General features: G+C 41.4%; 1 protein-coding gene across 14 annotated transcripts in view; it reads left to right on the top strand.

Annotated features, from left to right (window-relative positions):
• Lrrc7 (leucine rich repeat containing 7) overlaps positions 1-26,405 on the top strand; it is a 426,547-nt gene extending 400,142 nt beyond the window's left edge. For 13 of the 14 annotated variants that reach the window (XM_075980998.1, XM_075980991.1, XM_075980994.1 and 10 more), the window contains 2 exons: positions 10,468-10,542; positions 23,949-26,405. In XM_075980998.1, coding sequence (XP_075837113.1) covers positions 10,468-10,542; positions 23,949-24,056 — 183 coding nt within the window. In that variant the 3' untranslated portion in view covers positions 24,057-26,405. The remainder of the gene's footprint in view (positions 1-10,467; positions 10,543-23,948) is intronic. The other variant, XM_075980996.1, reaches the window with a different exon arrangement.
• Positions 26,406-27,335: the final 930 nt, after the last annotated feature.

A 27,335-nucleotide genomic window follows, 5' to 3' on the forward strand; every position in this document is an offset into this window, starting at 1 on the left:
TTTGCCCCAGGACACCAATGCCTCGACATCTGTGGCCAGACACACACACACACACAAAATATTTTTCTAATCTCGTGTTATTGGATGATTCGTAAACAAACGTATGCTTTTAAATTCTGAAAGAAAAAAAAACAGAGTCTGTGTGTTTCTCGTCTCTTTGTGGATATGAAAAACACAAGCAGCAAATATATTTGTCTGGAGCTTTGCATCACATGTGATTTATACTTACATGAATATTCATCCACACGGAACACGTTCCTCTCTTCCCTTTGTATAAGTGCTGGATAGATATGATTTATTGTCAGTATTCATAAATTCATTTTATAATATAATTTACATATCTGCCCCGCTTTTAGTTCTACTTCAAGACGAAGTGATTATGGAATGGTTTTGGAGACGCTATCAGTTAAGTTGAAAAGAATGATGAAGAGGGAGGGATAGATTTCTTGGCGCTTATTAACTCAATTTTGGATGGCATTTATTAGAAAGAGGTCGAAACGGACAGTATTTCATGTGTAAACTCGAACTCTTTAAGAGGAGTGCCAAGCATGTGTTAGTTACAACACACTGAGTGCTCTCTGATACGTCTCATCCCATTGCAACTTGAGGTTATTTCAGGACAGTAAAATGTAACATGAGGATTTAAAAAAAATTAAAAGTGAATTATTGTCCATTTCCTTCAGTGTCTCAATACTGGGTTAGAAGCCCTGATGCTCTTGGCAGAAAGTTAGTCTTTACAATCAATAGGATTCCTGTGGGTGTGACTCCTGTCGAGCTTTCCTAAAGAGCAAGTGATGCCTGTTAACCTATTGGAAAATGTGGGCATCGACACACTTAAACACTCAAAATATGTAGATTCTGACTTAGGAAAACAATCAACATCACTCGGTACAGTCTCAGTTCTTGGGAAAACATACAAAGGCATATGGGTAAAAATAAAAAAGCTGGCTAAAAAGTAGCATATTAGGGTCTTAGAGAGAGTATTCAGCAATTAAGAGCACCAGCTGCTTTTGCATAGAACCAAGCTTAGTTCCCAGCTCACAGCCACTTGTAGCTTCAGTCGCAGGGATCCAGCACCCTCTTCCGGCCTCCACAAGCATTGCATGCATGTTGAACACGTTCTCATATTCAGACAAAGCACTCATACAAGTAAAATTCTTTTAAAAAATAAATATTTTTTAAATAGAATTTTAGCTGGATGTGGTGGTGCAGTAGCTGCAGTACTCAGGATTCTGAGGCAGGGGAGTCTTTACAAGCTCAAGTCCAGACAGCTTACGGTACATACTGAATTTGAGGCCAGCCTGGGCTACATAGAAAGACCCTGTCTTAAACTCCACCACCACCAACGTTTTTTATGTCCAGCTGTGCTACCAATGACACTTACATTATTAACATCTCTCTGATGCCCCACACTGGCTAGCTATCATGGAACAAAATCAGCCTAAAAATAGAACGGCAAAGGATTTACAGACTTCACTTTCAAGTTTGTTTCTGTTCATTGAAAAAATGTCAGATATTTACTATTAAAACACAAACGCACTTCAAAGCCACTCATAAATCATGTCTTATAAAACTCCCAGAAAGGGGAGCTGCTGAGAGCCTGAGCATAGGAGATGCGCGGACTCCACCACACTCCTTATAGAGTGACCCCATTTTCAGCTGTGTTCAGGAAACGCATAATGTTCAGGCCTCCTACTTAAAAAGACATTAAACAATGTAGACTATTTGGAACAATTATGAAGACTTATTACTAAAACTAGAACATAATGAATGAATAGAAAGTAATCATAGTCAGTTCTCTGCATACAGCAATTTTAATATTTTATTTAAATAATATTTGTGATATGCATGAGATATTCATATGCTCTGTTTCCCTCATTTTGCCCTGAAGTTCTGTGCTACGGGGGTCAAGTGTTTTGTCCCCTGATCCTGACTTCTGAAGAGTCACTGAGAAACAACGTCTGGGTGACATACTGAACCTTGCACCGTGTATTTGTCTGTCAGAGTCTGAGATGGGGATCTTTGTCAACTTGAGGAAGCAGGGAGGTTGGGGAAGGAAAATGTGTCGATAGAGTCTGGTCCCACAGGCTGCTATGAGGGCTGTCGCAGATCCATCACTATAGCCCCAGAGCAGTCAGTCTGTCCTGAGCGGCAGGCATCGCTGGAGAGAAGGGTGCAACTTCCACACATTTTCCGAAAGGGAGATTGTAGGCCAAGGGTGGTTTTCTAATCCTCAGGAACTTCCAGTAGAACCTGCAGGGGAGGCCACTGGTCAGGAAAGGGAGTCGGGATAGATCTCTACCAAGAGGTTATCAACAAAATTCTTTTGTTTATTTGTTTTATTGTTTTTATTGAGGTATATATTTTTGAACCCCACCCTCTCCCCCCCCCAAAAGAAATAACAGAAAGAAAAAAAAGCAGTTTGTAAAACCAAGGATTTATAGGAAGGAACATACTTCTGAAGCAAACACCCTGGGAATTTTCTTAAAGCCAAGTGTGAACTTTAATAAAAACCAAACATGAGCCGAGTGAACACCGAATACATTCTCACTGTTTGTGGCTTTGCCCCAATTCATCAAACAGCTCTCGGGAGGCAACAAGATGGCTTAGTAGTCAAAGACGCTTGCCTCTGCCTAACGGCTGGGTTCAGTCTGCAGAACCCACAAGGGAGGAGAAGACCACTCTCGGAAGTTGTCCTCTGACTTCCATGCGCACTACACACGCTGTGGAACATTCACAAGTCATGCACACAAAACAAGTTAATAAACGTAAAAAAATGAGAGGGTGAAAAAAGGAAAAGAAGGAAAGATCTTAAGGACGTCACTTTTAACATGACATTTTCCATTTTTCCTGAAATGATTTACATTAATTCAACATAAAGTCCCAGAAATATACTCAACAGCCAACCAATACAGTTATTCTTTATTTCAAATATATGTAAATTGTATATAAGTTTAAGATGAATCCAAGGTTAAACTAAGCAACAATAAATGCAAAACACCAAATTATACACATTCATACCGTCACCTTTACGATGTCAGTAAAGCACATGCATGTGCAAGTTCTTAGAGACTAATATAAAAAAAACTGTGTTCCCTACTTAAAATCTCTACCAAACTCAGACTAGATTCTTTGTCACTGTTACATCAATAAATAACTCCTTTTGGTGTTGAGTTAAATGGTGAAGTGGGGAAAGAAATTCCTATCTATTTTTTAATTTTCTTCTTTGCTTATGGACATCCTCTACTCGACTGAGAATGGCTAATTAGGCCTATTTCCTAGATTTGGTGTTTTGGTTTCCTTTCCTGTAACTAAAAACACCCTGGCCAAGCAATTTAAGGAAGGGATGGTTTATTTTTGACTTACAGTTCCAGGGGAATGTAGTCCATCACGGCAGGGCAGGTAGTGCCATGGGAAGACAGCAGGTCACATTGCATGGAGGTAAGGAAATAGGGTGAACAAGAAAGTGGGGATAGACTGTAAGATCTCAAAGCTGCCTCCCATCCCCTCCCCTTCACCTTATCCAGCAAGGCTCTACCTCCTAAACTCAAACATGGACACCTGCAACCAGTGTTGAAGCCTATGAGCCTCTGCAGGGCATTTCTCACTGAAGCTACCACTTGGGAAATGGTCTCCTTATGACAGGAAAGTCACACAAATCTATAAATTACACTAGGTCAGATGGTTAGGTTCAGCGCCATGAAGGTGACCATCTCAGATTCATAACTGAGTGCAATCTGTAGGACCAGAGGCCCAAGAACCATTTTTGCTGACACTTCTGTGGGTTCTGTTGGGTGTGAGCTGCACCCGTTGGCTTACCAGGGCCAGGACATGTACCTGACCTGACTGGTGGTCCTTCAGACAAATTCTCAGTCCTAGATGTGTAAGCCAGAGGGCTCTTTTTTCTTTGACCTATAACTTTTAGAAAAACTGTACATGTAGTAAGTGAAAATAGTTGCTTTTCAAATTTCGTATACTACAGGATGTGGAGCTAGAGACGTGATTAGTTGGTAGAACACTTGCCTAGCAAGCTTGTCCTGAACTCTGTTTCAACACTGCCTAAATCTGTTGTGATGGTGTACACCTGGAACCCCAAAATGTGGGAAGTAAAGGTTGGTGGGTCAAAAGCTCAAGGTCACCCTCAGCTATGTAGTAGGTTTGAGTCCAGCTGCAGATAAAACAGACCCTGTCCCCAAAACAGCATGCAAAAATAGAATAGAAGTGAAAAAGAAGAGAGAAAATTGCACTCTCAAACATTCTGTTGAGAGCCTCTTCACCCAAGCGCACCAGGGATTCTGAACTGCAGTGTCTATGGGATAATTGTCGACAGACATTTTGACCTCTTGATTTCAATGTCATTTCTAAGAAGTATCTCTAGAATGGTCTCACTACACAGCACTGCATAAGCTGTTCAAACATTATTAAAACTACAAGAAACATGACTTGATTTTTATATAACTTAGGAAAAACATCTTCTCACCACCAAAAATTTAAGTTAAGTGAAAAGAAAGTTTAACTAAATTCATCACTTTCCAGTTCATGATTTTGAAAGGATGCATGCGGTCCAAAAATAGCACATTAACAGGGCTTTGAGGGAGCCTGCAGAGGTGATAGGTGGAGCCTACACACCGCCACTATTTTAGGAAGAGCTTAGAGGAGAAGCCACAGTCACCTCTGTTTATCTCCTGTCTTTTGTAGTTTCGGGAACCATTAGAGGCTTAGACAGAATCAGTAACCTGTGTAAAGCTAAGCAGTCCAGATTTCTTCCACTGCCAAGGTTTCACAGCACACATTAGCTGTGCAGGACTCAAAGAGTAACACTGGTGGGTGCCGTCCCTACCCCATCTCTCCAGAAGCCAGAGATCTGGGCCAGACGTAGCTCTTATTAGATATTGTGTCATAGCAATAAGAGAAGCAACTATTATAAAGATGACCAGAAAGGAGACACCTAGAAAATGTATGACAGAGATTCAAACTAAAATTGTACAATTTACTATTGTCCTATCCTGGGAGAAGAGACACGTGCAGTCTGGTCTTTGGAGCTGTCTCATTCTAAAAACCTTTTAGTGCACAAATAAAAATAAATGCTTCTGACTTCTTGAGAGCACCGCAATATAAGCAACTTATTCAATTTTTCTCTGAGGCTACTTTTAGAAATGACAGACCGGCTGGTAGCATATTCCCTAGACTGTGGTCTTTTGGGGAAATAGAATATAAGAGCTAAAACTGCACCTGGTTTTGGCAGTTGTATGATTATGTTTTTAATTTTAGCAATTGTTCCAGGAATCCCATTGCAGTCTCACACATAATCACCTGAGAGGCTCAAAGGGATGTTTCCATCACTGTGTATTGTTTAGTGAAAATTTTGAGCTGGGAACAGTTTCCTCTGGTATTTTCTCTGTGGTCATGCTATGTCTGAGAGGGCTGGTTCTAGCTCAGAGTTTGAGAGCCCCATCTCGTGCAGCGGGAGGGTACGACAGAGAGAGAGAAAGTGAGGTTCGTGGTCCTATTGCATCTTTAGTCCAGAAGCAATGAGAAATGAATTCTGGCATTCAGCTAGCTTCCTACTTTCTCTTTTCTTTTCATTTTATTCTTTCTGGAACTGACTTATGGAGTGGTGCTGCCCACATTTAGAGTCTTGTTTTCTCAGTTAACCTCTCTGGAAACACTCTCACAGATAGGCCTAGGGGTGTGTCTCCAAATGATCCTCATTCCAGTCAACTTTACATCAAAGATTGATCACCAGTCTTTTATTGTTATTACATTTATTGGTTTATTTGTTGTGTTGTCTATGCACACCTGCACAAGTGTGTGTGCACTGTGGCACACACGTGGAGGTCAGAAAACAATCTTAGAAGTTGGGTCTCTCATTCTACCATGTGAGTCCAGGGATCAAACTCAGGTTGTGGACCTGATGGCGACACCTTCACCAGCTGAGCCATCACGCTGGTTCCCATCACAATTTTTATGAGTATTAAACTTCACCGTTTGGGGAGAAGCACACTATTCAGCTGCTCTTGCCCTTCCTTCTTTCTCTTCCCTTTCCATTCTTTCCATCCCCTATCTTGGTCTCCTCTCTTCTTAGTTTCTACATATATACATATATATATATTAATTAATTTATTAAAGATTTCTGCCTCCTCCCCGCCACCTCCTCCCATTTCCCTCCCCCTCCCCCAATCAAGTCCCCCTCCCTTGTCAGCCCAAAGAGCAATCAGGGTTCCCTGCCCTGTGGGAAGTTCTTCTTAGTTTCTAATGGCGATGGAACAAAAATCTTTTCTTGCTCCACATAAATTCTTCTGTTACTAAGGCAGCAGATTGTTCAAAGTCTAAGACCTGACACATAACAATTAAATTTTAAGAGAGTTCATCATCACACAATATCATGCTGTCTTTGTTTTTGGAGTGTCCATTACAGCCATTACAGAGGCTGTACTGCAGAGTGATCTAACATTGCTTCTAGAAGCCTTGATATAAGTAAATCTAGGTTGCCTGCTTCGTGGAGGAAGCTAGTACTTAATCCTTCTCTGGAGAGAAAGCAGTGTCCCCTGCAACACTATAAAAATCCAGTTCATTTGCTTCTTTAATGAGTCATTTTCCCTCTGGAAACTCTCTCTGAACTTTCATACTTACAGGAATACATGAAAGACTATATTCTAAAATACTTGATGTAAAAATAAAATATTCTGAATTGTAACATATATAATTTTTACTTGTGATATGGCCTTCTTAGAAACCATTTCCAAGTAGTAACTAAAGGTAATACTTTAGGGAATTTTAAAAAGAGGTATTTCATGCATTGAGGTTGCAGGGACCTTAAGGCTAGTTCTATTTTTGTGTCTACGTTGACAATAGCTGAGATTGTCACAGTCATTCACCTTCATCATTAAGAAAACCATACAAAGTTCCGTTCTTCTCAAAGTTAGAATGTGAAGTGCTGGCCTTGCAGACTTAACTTGGTAACTCCTTGGATGGTATTCAGAGGCTAGATAACCAGAATAGGTCAGATCTTAACACTGATGCTTTCATAACCCTGTTTATGGACGCTTCGTGAAGATCATATAACTGCAAATAGACAAATTTTAATACAGGACAGAAATGTAGAGGCTGGAAAGATGTCTTAGTGATTAAGATCACATACTGCTTGCAGAGGACCCAAGTTCAGGCCCCAGCTTCCATATCAGGTGCCTCACAATCACCTGCAACTCTAGCTCCAGGAAGATCTGATACTCCAAGCCTCTGAGAACTCTTGAACTCGTGTGAACATACCGCATTCAGACAGACAGACAGACAGACACACACACACACACACACACACACACATAATTAAAACTACGTGACAACAGGTCATGTCAAGTAGAGCAGCCAGCGGGCCCTAACAGGATTAGCAATGTCAAACATCTATAGTGGTCTCTGATACATGACTCTTTGCAATCTAAGTAAATATTATATGCACCCAAATGTTAATATCTACAAAGAACAAGGATTCCGTCTTTGGAAATAACTTTGTAGCACCCATGGTGCTCTGCTCTGAGACATCATTTAGCATTTAGGAGGAGTACCAAGTTAAACCATGCGTCTGAGTCACTAAGGAACCATGGAGAAATCATTAGGTGAGAGACATTAGTCAAACGTAGTCAGAGATGCCATAAGCTACAGAAGAGTCTGTCAGGCAAATGAAGAGCTGACGATTCTGTCTCAGAACAACAATGAAAAGAGCTTCAGGAAGTCATCAAGAGCTGGAAAGCTCCCCAGATGGAACCTAGGTCCTTTATGGTCAATAGCCAGTGATAGAAGCCATTGTCACAATGAGCCACCACAAGGAGTCCACAGATGAGGCAAGAAGAACTTTCCAGCACGCCTTTCCGACATAAGAGAAGCTAATCCCTTTACCTGTGGGATTCAAGTAAAGATGGCAAATGTTGGTTAATATGCCCACTGAGAGGAGTAACTTTCGGCCAGCGAATCTAGGAATGTTCTCAAAGTGGGATTTGTTGGATATAAGATATTCAAATGTAGCTCAGCCTTAAGACCGTCAAAAACTATAGCATTAGTTATTGATCATCTATGGAATTTTCTGCTGTCCTGTGTGTTCTATATGCATCCACCCACTTAAGACATCTCTCTCTTTGTGCCATTTCATATACATTTCACTAGTGAAGAAACATTATGTATCTAAAAATGTACTTGCCAGTTTTTAAACGTTACACACAGAAGGCTAACACCGGAGCAGTGTTGGCTATAGCTACAGTATGCCAGACAGAAAATATGATTCCCCAAATGTGGCCACACTCTAATTTCCAGAACCCATTAACATAGCATGTTATATAGCAAAGGGGACTTTGAATACGTCATGGCTAGGAACCTTGAGCTGGGACTACCCTAGGTTATCCAGATGAGTCCTTGGAGGTGGGAAACCTCCCCTGGCTGTGGTAGGAGGAAAGGATGGTCTGTGCTGTCTTTGAAGAAAGGAGCAAGGAGGAGGCTATCACCCAAGAGTCTGCACATCCCTAAAAGCTGTTCTAGAAAGGAAGAGAAAGTGAGTTCTCAACAAGAGGACCCTTCGAAGTATACAGTTCTACCTGTGCCTTCGCTCTGGAACCATGACAGCCAGGTCAGAACTCCAACACTGTGAGGTGGTCAGCTTGGCAGTGTTTTCAGTCACTGAATCTGTGGGGATTTGTTACAGCTGCAGTCAAAAGTCAAATACACATTGCTCAATACAGAAGAGACGTGGGGTGATGGGGAAGGGTCCCTTCCTGGGGTGAGATGCGTGTGGCTGTAGCTTCAGATGCCGGGATATTGGTGTACTTTCTGATGCATTGTTTGATAGTTTGCAGCATATCTTCATGTCTCCTCACATGTCAGGATCTGAACATGCCCAAATCCCCCCAACCCAAGTTGCTAAAACACCAACCGAATGGCTTGCTGTATTCCATATGATATGATTTTTTTTACCAGAAGGAATATTATTCGTGTAATTTTTAATACAAAAGTCTGATGACTCCCCGCTGTCAAAATACTCTCTCAAGTCTCAGAACAAAGGGAGTTATTGAAAGATGACATGTTCTCACTGTTTTCATCTCCAATCGACCCCACTATCATGGAGGCTCAGAGAGGCCTGGATTTATTTAGAGTCTTTTCCAAGCACTGGAGAACTGAGACACTGGGATCCTGAGGCAGTCCTGGGGTAACACCACACAAATACAAATAATACAAATACAAAACTGGTGTCACAAGGCACCCTCATAGATCGCTGCTTTCCCTAACATGGCCATGTGCTGGGAATAGGACACACAGAGAGAAGGGAGCTACAGCAATGGAAGCGTCTTAGTCCATGAAATGGATTGGCTGGAAATAAATAGCAAAGCTTTAGGAAACAGCAATAACAGCCTTAGAAAGCTCAGGCCACTGTAAAAGTCAGCTTGACAGCAAACTCACAGAACGGTGATGGAATCGTGCAGTCACGGTCCTGCTTCTGATATTAAGCATGTCTCAGATGCCAACTTCACATCTCCAGGCAGCCAGGCTGTGCTCTGTGAGAGCTTCAGTGTTGTGGATGTGGATGTATAACTTGGCCCCTGTGGTTTGGATTTATGCAAACCTTATTAAACTGTCGCTGCATGGGAAGCCGAATAGAGGCGATCAGGGTCACCTGAGTGGCAGTCGCTGGAGGCAACCAGAGACTAGTGGCTTGTTTGGGACAATACCGTCATTCTGCCTGTCACAGCACAGTAGGAAAGAGGGAGGCTTCCAAAGGGTGCTAACTAAAATCAGTAGCAGTCCCCTGGGTAGATGGTACATGCAAGCTGCCAGACTGAGGAAGGGTTGACTGCAGGGTCTGTGCTTGTCCTCACAACGTAGATGCCCGCTGTGATCAGAGAAGCCGGCACTGCGTTTCATCCTCCTGTCTTTTCCACCAAAATATTCCATTTTACAACTAAATTTGACAAAGCTGTTTTTGCTTTGGTTGAGGGCTTTGTTTGCTTAGTTAGTTGGTTTGATTCATCTTTTATTAGTTTGTTTGTTTGCTTGATCACTATTGAGACAAGGTCTCACACTGCACCCCAGACTGCCCGGAACTCACTACGTAGCCCTACTTGTCTCAAATTCACATCAATCCTCCTGCCTTGGCCTCCTGATTACTGGGATTGCAGCCTGTACCAGTAGTTATAGCAAATTCAGAATTTATACAAAAAGGCATTTCTATTGATGGCTGTGAGGTTGGTATGTAAACTGCAATTGTACTTTATAAAAGACAGGGTAATCTTCATATTAAATGTGTTTTTTCTTAGACTTGACTGTAGAGCAATTGTAGTTAAATGCTATAACCCTTGTAAAGCTTATTTGTGTAAACTGTGATTTTTTTAAAGCTGTTTTTACTGTTTTCTATATGAATGGAAATGTATTTAAGTGCACCTACTTGTTGGGGATAAACTCCTAACCTATGTCACTTCTGACTTATAGGGTATCTTTGTTACTAGGGTTCAGCCTGATGGACCAGCATCCAACCTACTACAGCCTGGGGATAAGATCCTTCAGGTAAGACGAACAAAAACTGGCATGCCAATATCGGGGTACAGGACTTGAACCAAACTCTGACAATAAATGTCACCTACTTGTCACAGTGGGTTTAAAAAGCCCCATCTGCCATGAGTAGTCTCTGTCATGGCCATGCCAATTTGTAAACGCTCTTCCATTTTAGTTGAATAATAACAATTCCCAAAACTAAGTAATTTGGTGCCTAGAACCAAAGTAACTTATTCTAGATTCTTGCCCTAGATTTCACCCCAGTAACTGATTGTTGTAATAAGAGCGGCGGCGGGGCTGTGTTCGCAGCACCCCGGCCGCCTGCTAGCTTATGCCCGGAAATAACAACACACAAATTGTATTCATTTAAACACTGCTTGGCCCATTTCTATCTAGCCTCTTCTCGGCTAACTCTCGCACCTGGACTAGCCCATTTCTAGTGTAGCCCATGAGGTGGCTTACCAGGGAGATTCTAGCCTACGTCCATCCTGGGTCGGAGCTTCATCGCGTGTGTCTGCCCGGGAGCGGGGCATGGCGTCTCTCTGAGGCGTCTGCTCCCGAGACGAGAGCTGTTGAGTCTCTGAGCTCACTTCTTCTTCCTCCCAGCATTCTGTTCTGTTTACTCGACCCACCTATGTTCTAAGCTATGAGCCCAAGCAGTTTGTTTATTACTTAACCAATGAAATCAACAGACTGATATATGACACTCCCACATCAACTGATTCTACAAACAGGCCCCAGGGTAACAGAATCCCTCACCTGTATAACAAGGGTCCAGCACTCTACCATGCTGGCCCGAACTCTCCTCGGAGCCCCATCATGCTGCTGTCTGTGGCCTTAACAGTCCTTCTAGCAAGCCTTCTACCCAAAAGGACAGTCCAGCTCAGTGTCCACCTCAGTTCCCAAACCCAAAACCTTTTACTGAATGCCCGACAAGATCTCAGTATGTGGCAGTATCCTGTACATTATTGTTGCACTGAGTGGAGTTACACAGTAATACAGGAGTGTCCATACATGTAAACACATGAGCCTGCGTGGTTACAAACTAAAAGTAGGCATGATTGCCTGTGCGGGGCGTCTGTGTGACTTTACATGAGTTCACAAGAGTGAACGTATTTCTGTTTGAAGACTGTAACACACGGTTGTCGCTCTCTTTTCTCCTGTCCAAAACACAAGTTCAGCTTTTTGGTTTCATTTCGTTTGGTTTGGTTTGATTTTGGGTTTTTTGAGACAGGGTTTCTCTGTATCTTTGGAGCCTGTCCTAGAACTAACTCTTGTAGACCAGGCTGGCCCCAAACTCACAGAGATCCACCTGCCTCTGCCTCCCGAGTGCTGGGATTATAGGAGTGCGCCACCACTGCCTGGCTCACGAGTAAGTTTTTAAATGTCATGTGGAAAAATGCTTTCTCAAACTTAAAGCTGTACCTATAATCAGGACAGAATCACTGCTTTAAACAGTTAAACGTGCACTTGGTTTAAAATTATCCATCTGATTCTCTTTTCCTTCTCCCCAAAATATAAGAGGTGTTTATCTCCCACACTATGGGAAAGACCTTTAAGGAGACCCAGTGTGCTCAAAATTAAATGATTTAGCAGAAATTCTCATTATATAAATGATGGAACTGCCTTAAATTGCTAGTGCTTGACTCGGGCACCCCGAGAACAAGGCATGGGGGAAAGGGAACTTGGTCCTCAGCTCCGTGCCAGTCCCCTGCTCTCCTCCTCTTCCCCCACTGAACTTCAAAGGAATCTCAGAATTTGAAGAAAAAAAGGTATAGCCAATTAATTTCTGATCTCTGAGCTAGGAGGATGGCAGACTGGGTAGATTCACCTTCTACAGCTTCAGACCAGGTGATGGGGGCAGAATGGGTAGATTCACCTTCTACAGCTTCAGACGAGGTGACAGGCTTCCCCTACCCATTCCCAAGTTAGAAAAATGACTTGTTGTCTGCTCAGGTTAAAAAGGAAGAACCACCTCCTTCCATGGAAAAGAAGATGCTCATGTCTCCTAATGGGATGAGCATGTGTTCTTTCCTGTGAAATTCTGACAGCCGTACGCGGGGCAGGAGGAAAAATGTGTGGCATTTCGAATCCCAAGATTTACACCCCAGCTGCCAAGTACACAGAGTGGGCTCCTAGAATAAGAAGTGGGAAGGAATTATGAGTCAGTGAGCTAGAGGCAAGAGCGTGGCTAAATCTCTCCTCTCCACCAACCACATCAGAGGTGTGACATTTCGTTTCCCCTTTAAAATTCCTTCCACAGTCCACTGTCAGAAAAGTGGGGGGGGGGGGGGCACATAAACCTTACAGCTTTGCTCATAGTAACTAAAATCAAAAGTGGCCAGTTGCAGTCTCTAGAAAAAAAGAGACTAATTCTTTGATGGTTGTCAGTGTCATAAGTGAGAAAGTAAGCTATGGTTTTGATTTGCTTTTAATGCCTTTGAACTCTTAAGAACACTGGGAAACAGCTCTGTTATCAATCACAAAGTTGATCACTTGGATTTTGTCACTTGGACAAATATATTTACAAGACTTAATAACAATTAAAATCCTGAGAAATATAAATAAACAGAGAAAAGTGTAACAAACAACCATCCTGAGCACTGAGGTTACTGGGTTTGACAGCAAAGAACAAAGGAGACACAAAGCAAAGAGACACTGCTCCCAGCCTCCCAAGCCATAATATATCAGACCTGCTCTATGTTTCCTTTCCTGTGACTCTATTTTATGTGTGTGTGTATGTGCAATACATGTGTCCATGCTTGTAACATGTAAGTGCGCAGTGCACAATGTATGTGTAACATTTATGTGTGTGGTGTGTGGTGCATGTATGTAACATGTGTGACTCATGCACACATGTGTAAAGTGTGTTAGATACATGTGTGTAACATGTGTGTGACCTGTGCATATATGTGTAACATGCGTGGTGTATTTGTATACATGTTGGCCATAGGCAAAAGGCCAAAGAGCAACATCAAGCATCTTTGCATTCCCTTCTCCACCTTAGTTTTTGAGATGAAATCTCTCATTGAGTCTGAGTCACCAGCTGACTGGACTGAACGGCCAGTGAGCCCCAGGTATCTTTGTGTTTTTGCCCTTCTCCATCAGAACTACAGTTACAGACATGTGCTATCCCGGCTTCTCTGTGGTTGCCTGGAATCCAGACTCAGGTTTCTGTGTTGCTATAGGCACCTTTACTGACCAAGCCACCTCCTAGCTCCACATGACTCTTCCTACCACTGCCTTTTCTTGCTTTGAAATGATCAGCAGGTGGTTTGAGTTACATGAAGATGCGCGCTTGAAGAGAGGGTGCTCATGTAAACACATTGGCCTGACTGTTCTTTATTTTACACTCGTTTGCCCAGTATAAATATACTACAATGGATGAGTGTAGTAAAATGACCCAGTGCTATGCTGCTTTAAAACACCACAGAAGGAACTCTGTGATCAAAGGGTTGGCCCTTTGCAGCCTTACCTGGAATAATTTATAGAAGGAAAGATAAAGAACTGAAATTACATGAATCATTTTTAAAAAATTAGATTGAACCCTGTGCGTTTGCTGATCCGTAACCATTATCTAAATGGCAGTTCTGTTGTTCTAACATCTACTGCTCTTTCTTCTCTGTAATGTTCTTCCTACGTGGAAAAAAAAAATTCAACCGAATTGATTACATGCCCTGCAATCCTAAATGTAGCTGTGCACAGAGAGATCGCCACTGGCTGAAGTTTCTTTGTTGAAAAGATGAGTAGATGGGGGAAATTACATTGCTAATGAGCAATAGAATTCACAGCTACAGCCTAACTCTTGGGTGCTTTCTGCTCTGCTCTGCCCCTATCCCCATTTACACAGTCCTAACTTGGGCAGAAGAGAAAGCTCATAACTTATAGAGAATTCACAATAGCATCTATATTTTACCAGTTACTAAACCTCATTATTTTTTTCCAACATAAATCTTATCAATGTGTTGCCCTATTGAAGATAACTGCAGTTTCTTATACCATCTAATCATTCTATAATCAATTAGTGATAAGTACTCCTGGTCCAAGTCTATATCTCTTTTCTCTCCTTCCTCTCTCCGTCTCTCTCTCTCCTCCCTCCCTCCCTCCCTCCCTTCCTCCCTCCCTCCCTTCTTTCCTTTCTTTCTTTCTTCCTTTCTAGATAGGGTCTCATTTTGTCTCCCTTGACTACTCTGGAACTCTATATATAGACTAGTCTAGCCTCAAACTCCTGGTTCAAGACTACATTTCTAAGAGACCAAAGTAAGATAATTAATGTAACAATAATATACACCAAGTATTTCTCTCCTTTTTTGCTAATTTTCTGATTTATTTACTTATTTATGTATGAGTGGTTTACCTCCATGTATGTATGTGTACCATGTGCAGGCCTGATGCCTGTGGAAGTCAGAGGAGGGCATTGGATCCCCTGGGACTAGAGTTTCATATGGTCATGAGCCACTGTTTGAGAACTGAAGCCAGATCCTCTACAAGAGAAACAAATGCTCTTAACCACTGAGTCATCTCTCCAGCCCTTGTGCTAATCTTTAAAACTGTGATTGAATTCATATGGAAATTTGAAGAGTAGTTGTCAACCACTATATCTACCAGCAAACACTCGGGCTCTTGGCAGGTGTAATAAGGGTTATGTCTAATGCTTCATGTTGCTGTTAAAATTTGATCTGCACAAGATCTGTTACTGTCCTGCTCTGTAACGACTAACCGCTTGGCCCTACAGCCCATGCATTAGCGTCTTTTGAGTTGTTTGTGTTAGATGCTTCTCAGCCATTGCTCTGACAGAACACCTGAACGATGAAAGATATGTTTGGTTTCAGCTTCAGAGGCTCTTGTCCAAGGTCCCTTAGCTTCTGGCACATTCTAAGACAAAGCATCATGATTGGGGGGGGGCACATAGTAGAGTAGGGTGGCTCAATGTATGTCGGACAGGAAGCTGAAAGAGATGAGAAGAAGTGAGGTATAAAATGTCAAAACACTCACCTCTGACAGTGGCTGGCTTCTTCCAACCAACCAGTCCCCAACAAACCAAATTCCCAGCATTCCTACAGCATTTGGGGAATACTTCATTGTTGTACAGAGGCCGTTAATTTGTTTCCCGGCTGCCGGGCAGTTCGGATCCAAAATAATCACACAGAGACTATATTAATTAAATCACTGCTTGGCCTATTAACTCTAACTTCTTATCAGCTAGCTCTTACATTTTAATTTAACCCATTTCTAGTAATCTGTGTATCACCACATGGCTGTGGCTTACCAGGTAAAGTTCTGTCTGGCTCAGGCGGGGCTTCTCTCTCACCCTGCCTCCTTCATCCCAGCATTCAGTTTAGTTTTCCCCACCTACCTCTATTCCCTGCACAGGCCCAAGACAGTTTCTTTATTAACCAGTGGTATTCACAGCATACAGAGGGGAATCCCACATCACCTCATGTCCAAAGTGTAACACCAATATTAAAATGGTAGACAAGTCACATGCCATCTAAGGAGCTTGGAACTAAGGAGACAAACGTATACAGGTGCCTTGAAATGCTAAGAGCTTCATTCTGTCATATATTCATAGGGGGTGAAGCAGAATTAAGAACATGAAGTGACTAAGAACAGGCTGATTCTTGGGAGGTTAAATAGATGATGGCCACTCACAAGAAAAAATAAAAGCTCAGATGCTGGCCCTCTTCTTGCTACCTCACTGAGCCAGTAAAGAGCATGACAGGGGCACTGGAGATCTTGGGGACCTCAAGATGCATGAAGAAGAGAAGAGAATCTTCTCCCCAGTGACAGAGCTCATCCCAGCTTCACACAGGGAGAAAGAATGAGCCAGGGCAGAGGGAGTGTAGGAAGAGGAGCACCCGTGGGAAAGACGCAGGGTAGGAGCTTACAACAGAGTGGACATGAGGTACAGTGAAAGAAAAGCTAGAGAGACTCCTGAGTCCTTGGGTTAGAGCTGTGGAGAATGAGACCCTTAAGGTGCTGAATGTTCCCTACAGACTTGAAAGGCGCAAACATGGAGGCGAGCTGAACTAGGCAGGACATAGTAACATACAGCTTCAGAGCACAGAGTGGCAGATTGTAACCATGGATTCTGCAGAAGTCTGACAAAATGTCTGTGGATGACAAGCTCTGGCTCTACAGATTCATGTTACTGGCAGCCACTAAAGAGGCAGAGTGAGGTTTTGTGTCTCTTTAATGACCCATGGGTATGATGAGGTAACAGAATCATCTTAAGTAAAGCTTGTTTATTCAGGAGCCTCCAGATATCATTAATAAAGTGTAAAATAGATAAAATAAATTAAACTGCTTCCAAGAACCCATAGCTAATACAGAAAAGATCCCACATTGAGTCCCACGTCAGTGAGGACTTATTTCACACTAGGAGTCTCTTACGTAACCTTCCAGGACATCCAGAGGAAAGCCTTGAGCTCTAAGCACATCGCCAGAAGCAAAGCAACAGAGCTTCCTGTGCAGGGAGAAAGTGGAATTTTCATTTTAAAAAACAGAAGAAACAGTATTCAGAAGTTCGGCATATAGAAGTCAAACCGCGTTAAGCCAATAGCTTTCTGGTAGTTCTTTTCAAATATCTTTGGTAAATGAGTTCTTTAGTCAAGTAAGTTGCAAAGCCACCTTAAGCCCTTCCTGTTTTCAGGATTTTACAAAGCACAAAGCTTCTTAGGAGAGTTTACCAAGCCTGAGCTTCCCAGCAGGCAGTCCGTGACCACCTCCACACAACGTGGAGCTGAGAAAGAAGCTGCACCAAAGCCCACAGTTTTCTCTCAGATCAGCAGGCTCACAGTCATTACCCTGAGTCATGAAGAAAGTGTAGGAGCATGTTCGTTTTTCTGAATTTAAAAAAATTCCCCCTAAAACACTATAAAAATCAGAAAGTGAAAAATATTTTCCAAGTTCAAATGAAGAGCTGTGTCCTTAAAGAACTAGTTAGTTAAGTCTAGTTTATCCTGGCTGGTAGTTGAGAACCACAAATGTCAGAGACCCTGATGGGGGACCACTAGCCACGTCTTTCATTATTGTATATATTCCCAGAATGCTCTGCATGAAATAAATATTATTTAAAGACAATTTGATTAGAAAATAACTAAGCTGCTTTTAAAACATGCATGGTTTTATGTGCCAGAATCTAACCGAATACGGCTGCTTATTTAGAAAGCCAGTCAGGCTCACCGGGTTCTGCCGCTGCTCAGGAGCTTAGCTGATGTGAAAATAATGTTAATTAAGCATGTACATGGTGTCATTTAAATCACACAGTGCTGGAAGTGCCTGCAATTGGTAGACATTACATAACCTGCTTGAGCACTTTCCACTGAGCAGGGCTGATTCTACTGATTTATGTCCTTATTTGGAATATGGACTCATTATGTAAAAAAATATTGAGTCAAACAACATATGTATAGTATAATAGGAAATATACATAAGTTCCTGCTTTTTCTACAAGCTAGGCATGCCCTGGATACACAGCAGAAAGTGAAGAAAGACAGGAGGGTTTATCATCTAGCATTTGATACTGGATCTGGGGTAGAGTTCAGAGGTGCTACTGCCCTTGCCCAGCCTGCCCAAGGCTTTGTGACAGACCCATCACCATAGCAATAATAATAACAATGCGATGGACACCAGTCTGTCATTATTTGTTAATGGAATGACGTGAAACCTATGACCTCACACAGGCTAGGTCAGCACTCTGCCACTTAGCTCCACCCCCAGACCTGAGTCTGACATTAGCAATGAAACAAAAGTCAACCCATCCACAAAGAATGTCCTCAGAATAGTCAATTTTCAGATGTCATGGCAAATGTAAAAGAATAGAATTCAGCTTCTTGAGAAGCTGTCTAGTAATCCACACATTCATTTGCTGAATATTTAGCATGCATGATAGAAAGCAAGCCTCTCTAAAGTCAGAGGAAGTGACATTCCTCAGACTTGTGTATGTCCTTAAGTCAGAAGAGAAATTCTTTTTCTCTTTTAGTCTGTGATTTTTAATATCAGTAAATGCTGCTAGGATGTCAAGTTCTCTCACAAAGAATGATGTTTTCCATGAACAGTTTCAGAAATGAAGGTCTGTAGTTGAGATTTGTAGCAGAAAATGTTTAATAATTTTTCAGTCACCATGAATTGATTATATAGTGTATTCAATTTGAGTCACCATGGTATTGGTTATGTAGTGTAGTGTATTCAACTGGAGTCACCATGGTATTGATTATATAGTGTGTTCAGTTTGAGTCACCATGGTATTGGTTGTGTAGTGTGGTGTATCCAATTGGAATCACCATGGTATTAATTATATAGGGTATTCAATTGGAGTCACTATGGTATTGATTATATATTATATATTATCAATATGGTATTGGTTATATGATATATTCAACTGGAGGCAATGTGATATTGGTTATATAAGCATTCAGTAGTAAAGGTAGCCCAACATTTAACAAGAATACTCTAGCAAGTGAAAACTCTAAAACAGGGTCAGGCATGGATCATTCCTGTAATCCCAACACGAAGTGGGTAGAGACAGGGAGAGGAGTTGAGTTCAAGGCCAGCCTGGCCTATATACACTGTGTCTCCAAACAGAAAGGATGAATGGGGAAAAGGAAGGAAAAAAAGAATAAACAGAAAAGATGAAACAACAAAACAAGACAATTCTGAAATGGGAATTAATTCTAGGAAGTTAGGATGAAGCACAGTAATGATCTGTGATGGACTGCTTCCCAGGACGCCTGGCTGTCAGAGCTGGGCTCCATTAAGGATTGCCTGCAGAGTTGGAGTTTGCTGGCTGTGCTTTTTCATTTCTCTTCATCCCAACAGTCGTAGGCATTCAAAATTTCAAGATACTGATATACAAATATGTATGCCCTGGCTCTTTAAGTGTTTTCTTCTCATGATGTGTTTGAATTAACCAAAAACGCATGTCAAATCTCTAAACTGATTTCCCTTTTAATGTGTAAGAGGATCCACTGTCCTTGCCCTGTGTAGCAGCTGTCTTCAGCACCAGTATGAAAGTTTAGAGTCTTCAGTTCCTTTACTCTGGAAAGTTTCTGCGGACAAACATCTATAACACACACACACTTAACAAAGGTTTTACCAGAAGGAAGCCAAAGAGAAGCCCAGGAGAAAAAAGGGGGGATGAGAAACCATGTGTGTTTTACAGTAAATTAATGCACTACATCCTCAATTGTGATTGGGCAGCAGATATTGCTTTTATTAACTGGGGATTTTTGTGTATGAATCATGACAAGGGAAGATTCAAAACATTTTGCAGCAGAGGAGATGTGAGATTAAATTAGGCACACTATCTTTTGGAAACAGCATAAAGACTACACTGGAATGGCCTTCCATATTTTCAAACCAGCTCCTGCTGGAAGCCTATGAATTACACATCTTCAAAGCATAGTGTTGTCTGAATACCACTTCTAAGATCGTCTCCTATTAATTTAACTGGAATTCAATAAGCACCTCATTTGTTTCTCACTTTTCATTAACTTGCAGTTTCTTCAAAACTACACATATTTTATGTGAATCTGGTAATGTTTATATAAAACATATATACATGTAACCAAATGTGACATTTCAAATGTTGTCTGATTTAGCATTCATCCTTGTCATTATTTGCATTTATATTGTGGGCATATTCAAATGCCACTTGTGTAAATGCTTCCTCTGTATTTATCTTTCAAAACATCACTGAATTTGTGTTCTGCAGTTGACACCGCCATTAGACCAGCCTTCCTCTAGAACTGCAGACTCTCAATGCACATACAAAGCAGCCACAACCCTGACAGTTGTAGACTAGGGATCTTCTCATCTTTATCTAAACATAAAAATCACAAATTCAATGACCTCTCAAGTCCCTGTCTGAACAGGATAAAAGCAGGTGTCCAATGCTTATGATCACAGAAATGGCATAAGCTATGTTGGCCTCTTCTGTCCCGAGAATGAGAAAATGGTTCTCTGAGACAGAGCTCCTGACTTTTGTGGGCATTCACCCTGTTTGTCCCTTCTCCTCTGCCACTGCCTCCCATGGAAACAGACCTTGCAGTATGTTCCACACCTAGAAAATGCTCAGCATCATTGGATGGCTGAGCAGGTAAAGGTGCTTGCTGTCAAGCATTAGGATGGCTAAGCAGGTAAAGGTGTTTGCTGTCAAGCTTGATGACCTGCGGCTTGATCCCAGGACTCACAGGGTGGAAAGAGAAAGCTCGCTTCCACAAGTTTACAATCTATTCTAAATTTATTACAATAAAAAAGGTAGTAAATTTAGAATGAAAGTTTTCTTAATAAATAGCTCGATTACTATTTAAAAAATAATTTGTAAGGCTGGGAATAATGGGGTATACCTCTAATCCCATGTATTTGTAGGAGGTGGAATATGAGTTCAAAACTTCCTTGGGATACATAGTTAGACCCTGTCTCTAAAAACAAAAATAGATTAATAAAATAACATTTGATAAAACTAAAAGAACCTTTACAGCATCCAGAAAAACTTATCAAAGCCAGCTGTGCCAAAGTAGAATGCTAACTACTGTGGGGTAAATGCTTGCCAGGGCTAGTCTCTAGTGGGATCCATGTATCTAGGTCTCCATTAACTACCCCCCTGTCTCCATTTACCCAAATCTCAAGCTCTATCTGTCTGTCTGTCAATCTTGTCTCTGTCTACCTCTCCAGAAAAGTTTTGATTAAATCCATGCAACGGCAGTGTGAGTGGGAAAAGAACACGTTCCAGAGGAAATACAAGGGGGACAAGAAGAGAAAGGGTTGAATGTGTTCAAGACACAGTACACACATGAAATTTTCAAAGGCTACATTTAAGTTTAAAATAAATGCCTAACATGTGGAACTACCTCTCTTCCCTTTGAAACCCTTCCCCGTAGCTTCTGTCCCCTCCCCATCAGCTTCTTAGTCTCATTATCGTAGTTCTTAGCTCCAGTGCCTCCCACAATGCCCAGGTTAGCCAACTCACAACAGACATTTTTAGTTAAAGAAGTGAGGGAGGAAGGTCATCATGGAAGGGACCAATCCTCTTTGAAGGTCCCCCAAGAACACATCATTCAGATTCACACCTACTTATCTGACTACCCGTCCCCTCAGCATTGATGCTGTTGATTTTCAGCACCAATACTTACATAGAGGATAGAACGGTGAACAACGTATGATTCATGGTCCCCTTCACCCTGACACTTGGAAGTATAAAAATGTTGGACAATTCATTGGAAATTTTCGGAGGGTATCGGGTTCTTTGCAAAAGCGTTCCATTATTAAATTGTAATTTTCTAACTAACATTTACCTTTTGCACAAATAAAAGATAAAAACAGTGAAAAACATTTTAACTTTTAAGTGATGGTTAGTTAAAATATTAAAAACATAAAAAAAGAGTAAGCATCCCCAGATTAAGTATGAGTGCGCTGACAATTGGAAAAGTCCAGCTAGGGAGCCGGCTCAACAGGCAGTGTTTGCTGTGCAGGCACAAGGACCTGAATTTGGATTCTCAGCACCCAGTAAGGGCCAGGCACAGCATCATGTAATCCTAACACTGCAGAGGCAGAGACAAGAGGATCCATAAGGTTTGCTGACCAGCTGGTCTAGCTGAATTTGTGAGCATCAGGTTCAGTGAGTGGCCCTGTCTCAAAAAGAAGGTAAAAAGCCATTCAGGAAAGGACATGATAGCATCCTCTGGGCCTCCACATGCACATATGCAAACACATATACACTCACATATACAGACATGTACATATGTGCACAAAGGCGAGCATACATGCAGAACACACAAACACCCACACACAAGCACACATAAACAAACATGCACACACACATGCATGCATGTACACACACAAACACACACGCGCGCACACACACATAAAGTTACCCGGTTCTAGTGTCTGTACATTGCAAAGCAGTCCAGTTAACTGTTTTTCCAAATGCAGTGCACCTCATCCTGCAAGGGAGTAGTTACATAGCTATCAGTAACCGGGTGGCAGAAACTTATTCCAAATTTTGTGTTTTAATTTAGTCTTAATTCTTCAGAGGCATATAGACCTACCTCTCCATTAAATTATGTGAAAATAATTCTAGTAAGACAGTTTGTTATTTAAAATAGGAAAACCAAGGACCATGAGCCCTCATTACAGAGAAAAATGTGCATTTTGTGACATAAATATCAACCAGTAGCCAGCTGGGTTCTGAAATTCCAACCGGCTAATTTTGTTTTAAATGAATTTTGATATCTTGCCCTGATGACCCTTACCTAGAAGACTGCAGGCTTTCTTTGGTGACTAATGTCACTGGGTTTCATTCCGAAGATGTTGATTTTTTTGAACTAGGTTAAAAACCAATCTGTAACCGGGCAGTGGTGGCACAGGCCTTTAGTCCCAGCACTTGGAAGGCAGAGATGGTAGGCAGATCTGCCCAACCTGGTCTACAGAGCGAGTTCCAAGACAGGCTCCAAAGCTACACAGAGGAACCCTGTCTCAAAAAAGGAAAAAAGAACCATGCAGATAATGGAAACTCTGGCATTTACTAACAGGTTTTTTTTTTTATTTAAAGCATATATAAATCAGCTGGGCTGTGGTGGCACACATGTTTAATCCCAGCACTCGTGAGGTAGAGGCAGGCAGATCTCTGTGAGTTCAAGGCCAGCCTGGTCTACAGAGTGAGCTCCAGGACAGGTCTCAAAGCTACAAAGAATCCCTGTCTCGAAAAACCAAACAATATATATATCAACTATTTTTCAGTGGATCAAAATGAGATTAAATAGTACCATAAGTGTCCACTCATATTTGGCATGGTTACGGTATCCAACATGGAGCCGGAGAGATGGCTCAGTGGTTAAGAGCCTTGCTGCTCTTGCAGAAACCCTGAGTTTAGTTCCAAATAACCATACCAGGTAGATCATAACCAGCTCATAACTACCTATAACTCCATTTCCAGGGGATCCAATGCCCTTTTCTGGCCTCTAGTTTCCTACATACATATGATACAAAGATACATACACATCAATGAAAATAAAAGTAACTTTAAAAAGTGAGTTTGTGTCAGAAATGTTAACTAAGTGCCACCTCGACTAGGGACCTGTACCAACAAACGGGAACCATAGGACTGGCATGCGGCTCTGCGGCAGAGCGCTTGCCCAGCCTGCACCGGGACCTGACTTCATCCCTAGTGCAGCAAAATACAGACAACTGGGACAGCAGGCAAAACTGAATCGTGTCTAAGTACTGATCTTACCCGGTAGGATATTATGATTGCACACAAGCAAGGAAATACTGGGCATTTGATAAATGCTTGTCAAAACCATTTCCCTCTGAATCTTACAATCTTACTGTGCTATGCTCCCTGGAGTCCTGTGATTACAATGGTGCAGAGGGAGAGAATGGTTGTTGACTGACCTGTTTCATTTGTGTGTTTCCAGGCAAATGGACACAGTTTTGTGCACATGGAACATGAAAAAGCTGTTTTACTACTGAAGAGCTTCCAGAATACAGTAGACCTAGTTATTCAACGTGAGCTCACTGTCTAAATGTTTTTATAAATAGTGAAGATATGTCAGGCCAGAGCTAATGTTCAAAAATAAATTTATACATAGAAACCAATTTTGCCAGTTGCTGGACCAATGGCAAACATCAGTGCCAGGTGTATAATATTGTACGTTAGCCTTGACCACCCTGGAAAATGTTACCTATAAACACGGCATTCGTGCGTGGCTCTGTATCAGTTCCAGCGGCAGCCTCTGGCTGTGCATTGGTGCGGTTTTGTTTCTGTTTTTGTTTTTTAATCAAATAAGTTGTCTTCTCAAAGCGGATTTCCTATCATTTCGGAGCACGGAAGCACACACAAGCTCTTTACAAATTCTGCTCTCCATCAGAAATACTGCCTCAAAAGTTGTATATAAAGAGTTGTAATCCCCATAAAGTATTTCTAGCACAAGGTATATGTTGGCATATATACAAAAAAAAAAGAATATAGAAAAACGATATTTTCGTAAACACCTTGGATTGAGAAAGAAAATATATCTTAAAATAAGACTTTACTATATTGAATCTTTTTCAATAAAAATTACATGATGACGCCTTATGGAAGCAACTGTACATAAAGTATAAAGTATTTATATTTGGTTCCACAGCCATTTGCTAAATTCCCATAGCAAAGTGAAATAGTTCATAAGTTATCATTAATCTCTGGGACCTGAGTAATAATCGGAGAAGGTAAATCTGTTCAATGCCTTTAGCTAATTAAAAGAACAGAAGCAGACTTTAGAGACAGACCACAGGCTGCGGTGGACCGGGTTCTTCACTACAACCAGAAGTGAGTGACGGGTGGCAGGGAAACCTTAATGCTTTGATGTTCTGTTTCCTCGGGGTTACGCTGACCATAGACCGCGGCCCCGTGATCCCTTTACTGTAAATGTGGAACTTTTCCGTGTGCTGCTTTGTTTAATTTGCTACTTTTAAATCATTTTCAATGAATTTTGGGAATTGATGACATTTATTACAGAGAGAGACTTGTTTGAAAGCTATGGTGGGTGATTTCAAAACTTTGGTATTAAAATATGAAACTTCAGATATAATTTCTCAGAGCTGTGGTCTAACTGGTGTCATTAATCTTAATGCCTTTTTTTTTGCAGACAGAAATAGATTAAAATTTTTTTCTCCAAAAAAAAAGTTTCAAGAAACATAGATACAAATGCAATCATAACAGAGAGTCTAATGTACTTTTACATTGCGTTTCCCCTGTGAACGTTCAAAATATGTTTTATAATCCTTTAAGTTACTTCTTTTTATAGTAGTCACTAATTTGATTAAATTATTAATTTGAAATTTCAGATCAACTTTCCATAACTGGTTGTATACATTCCCTCATATACCTACATCACTTTTTTATAGAACAAATTTATCTTATATGCTAGTGTTTGGAATATTCTATGAAATTTTACAATAGGATCACATATGGATGTCACCAGAGCTCTGAGGATAATATTTGTAAGTTTATGTTTTATGGGGATATTGAAAATACTGTATTTTTGTAGGATCTATTAAAATGAGTGCCACTTATTAGAAGTACAGTGGTGTTTTTGGCATAGAATTTGTCACGTGGAGACAAATGCAACTTCATTTAGCAGGTGGTGCACTGGTTTTGTTGCTGATTTATGTCAGGATGACACGATACCGTGGTTTTATAGGCTTTGACAATTAGCTACTGATTCGAGATTGGCCTTTTTGGCGTATTATACAGAAGCGGTTTTTAAGTGCATTTTAATATATTGTGAACATCTAATGAGAGGCGTCTTTTAAAGCCTAATTTTCTCTTTCAAAAGCTCAGAGCACATCACTACAACAGATGTTCTAAGCTCAGTCTTAGTCAAGAGAAGCCAACCAAGCTCAGAACATAATACTGCTGCTTGAAACATCTAGAAGGAACCCACAGCCTTCTTCCAGAAGGCAAGAGGGAACCAGATGTAGGACTCCCACATACTTTCTTGTATAGGAGACTCAGGTACTCCTGAGGCCATCAGCTGAGAGGTGGTGACCCCCCTTGATGGACTACATTGCCAGGGGTCTTGCTTTGACACTTCCTTCTGTGAAGCTCAGTAATGGGGAAAAGACCTCTTGGGGAAAATGTGGATATACTCCAGGCTACCGACTGACAGGCAGATGGTCACACAGAGGGACATTTTCTGTTTTAGGTTAACTCAGTAGAATCGTTAATCACTTGTGGCTGTGGGAGGGGCTTCTCAGTGATTTTAAAAGTGACCCGAGCCAGTAATTCATTGGTCTGGGGTTATTTTTATTTTTTGAGTAACTAACTTGCTGCTGGAAACTAGAATCTGGTTCAAGTTAACATCAAAAATGTAAGTTAAGAGTGTGCCTTTAAGAAGGAAAGAAGGAAAAAGAAAAATCTACAACACAAAGGAGTGAGTGCCAGGTGGCACCATGAAATCTGTACCTCTTGGTGGGTCCTGGATCTTCCTGCTGAGAAAGCTGTTTGTAGATGGTCAAGGGTGATGTGCAATAGAGTAGAGACAGAAAGAACAAATACTGACAATTAGTAGCCAAACACTGTGGGGTTTGCAAGATAAATAGATTTAAAAGGACAATTTTCAAGACATCTCACCAGGCATGCACACTTTATTAGGTGATTCCAGCCTGCCGGGCAACACAAGCCACCAAGCATGCATGCCATGCTGACTTGAAGCCTGTGGAAGTGTGCCTGTGCCTGTCCCTCGGCATTGTAGTAAATGCTGTCCGGGCTTTGGCTTGTGCCCCTACCTCCACAGAAAACACCTCAGATCAGGCGTGTGAACCAACGCTGACTTGTTTGCAGAGAGGATTGCATGCAAAGTGGGGCTGTGCTACTTACCCTGTGCCAGGGAAAGAGAGGATAGAGGCTAGGAAATGATGAAGGACTTTGATTTGCATATCCAAATATCAATAGAAAAGTTTCCAGACTTTCCAAACTATTTGATGGAGAAACTCAGAAGCGTTTAATTTTTAGCCATAAAACCTGCCAAGTGTAAACACCTCAGTGTAAAAGTCTGGGAACCGTGTTCGTCTCAGCCCTTCTTTCCACAGGGTTTGAGTTGTCCATCATCGTTTTCTGCTTCTCATTGGCAGGAAGATTGAGGATGTCTATTCCCATGAATGCATTCTTGTGGAGAGCAAGAATATGATCTAATCAGATCAAAATTCATGTTGGTATTAGACTGACATCTAAACCATTCGTGAGTTCAGTCTGACTGATCCATGAAATGGCAAACCACCCACAGGTTCACTGGAACACTAGAACAGCAAAAAGTAACAAC

The sequence above is a fragment of the Microtus pennsylvanicus genome, chromosome 7 (genome assembly GCF_037038515.1).
Source record: "Microtus pennsylvanicus isolate mMicPen1 chromosome 7, mMicPen1.hap1, whole genome shotgun sequence".
Classification (NCBI taxonomy): Eukaryota; Metazoa; Chordata; class Mammalia; order Rodentia; family Cricetidae; genus Microtus; species Microtus pennsylvanicus.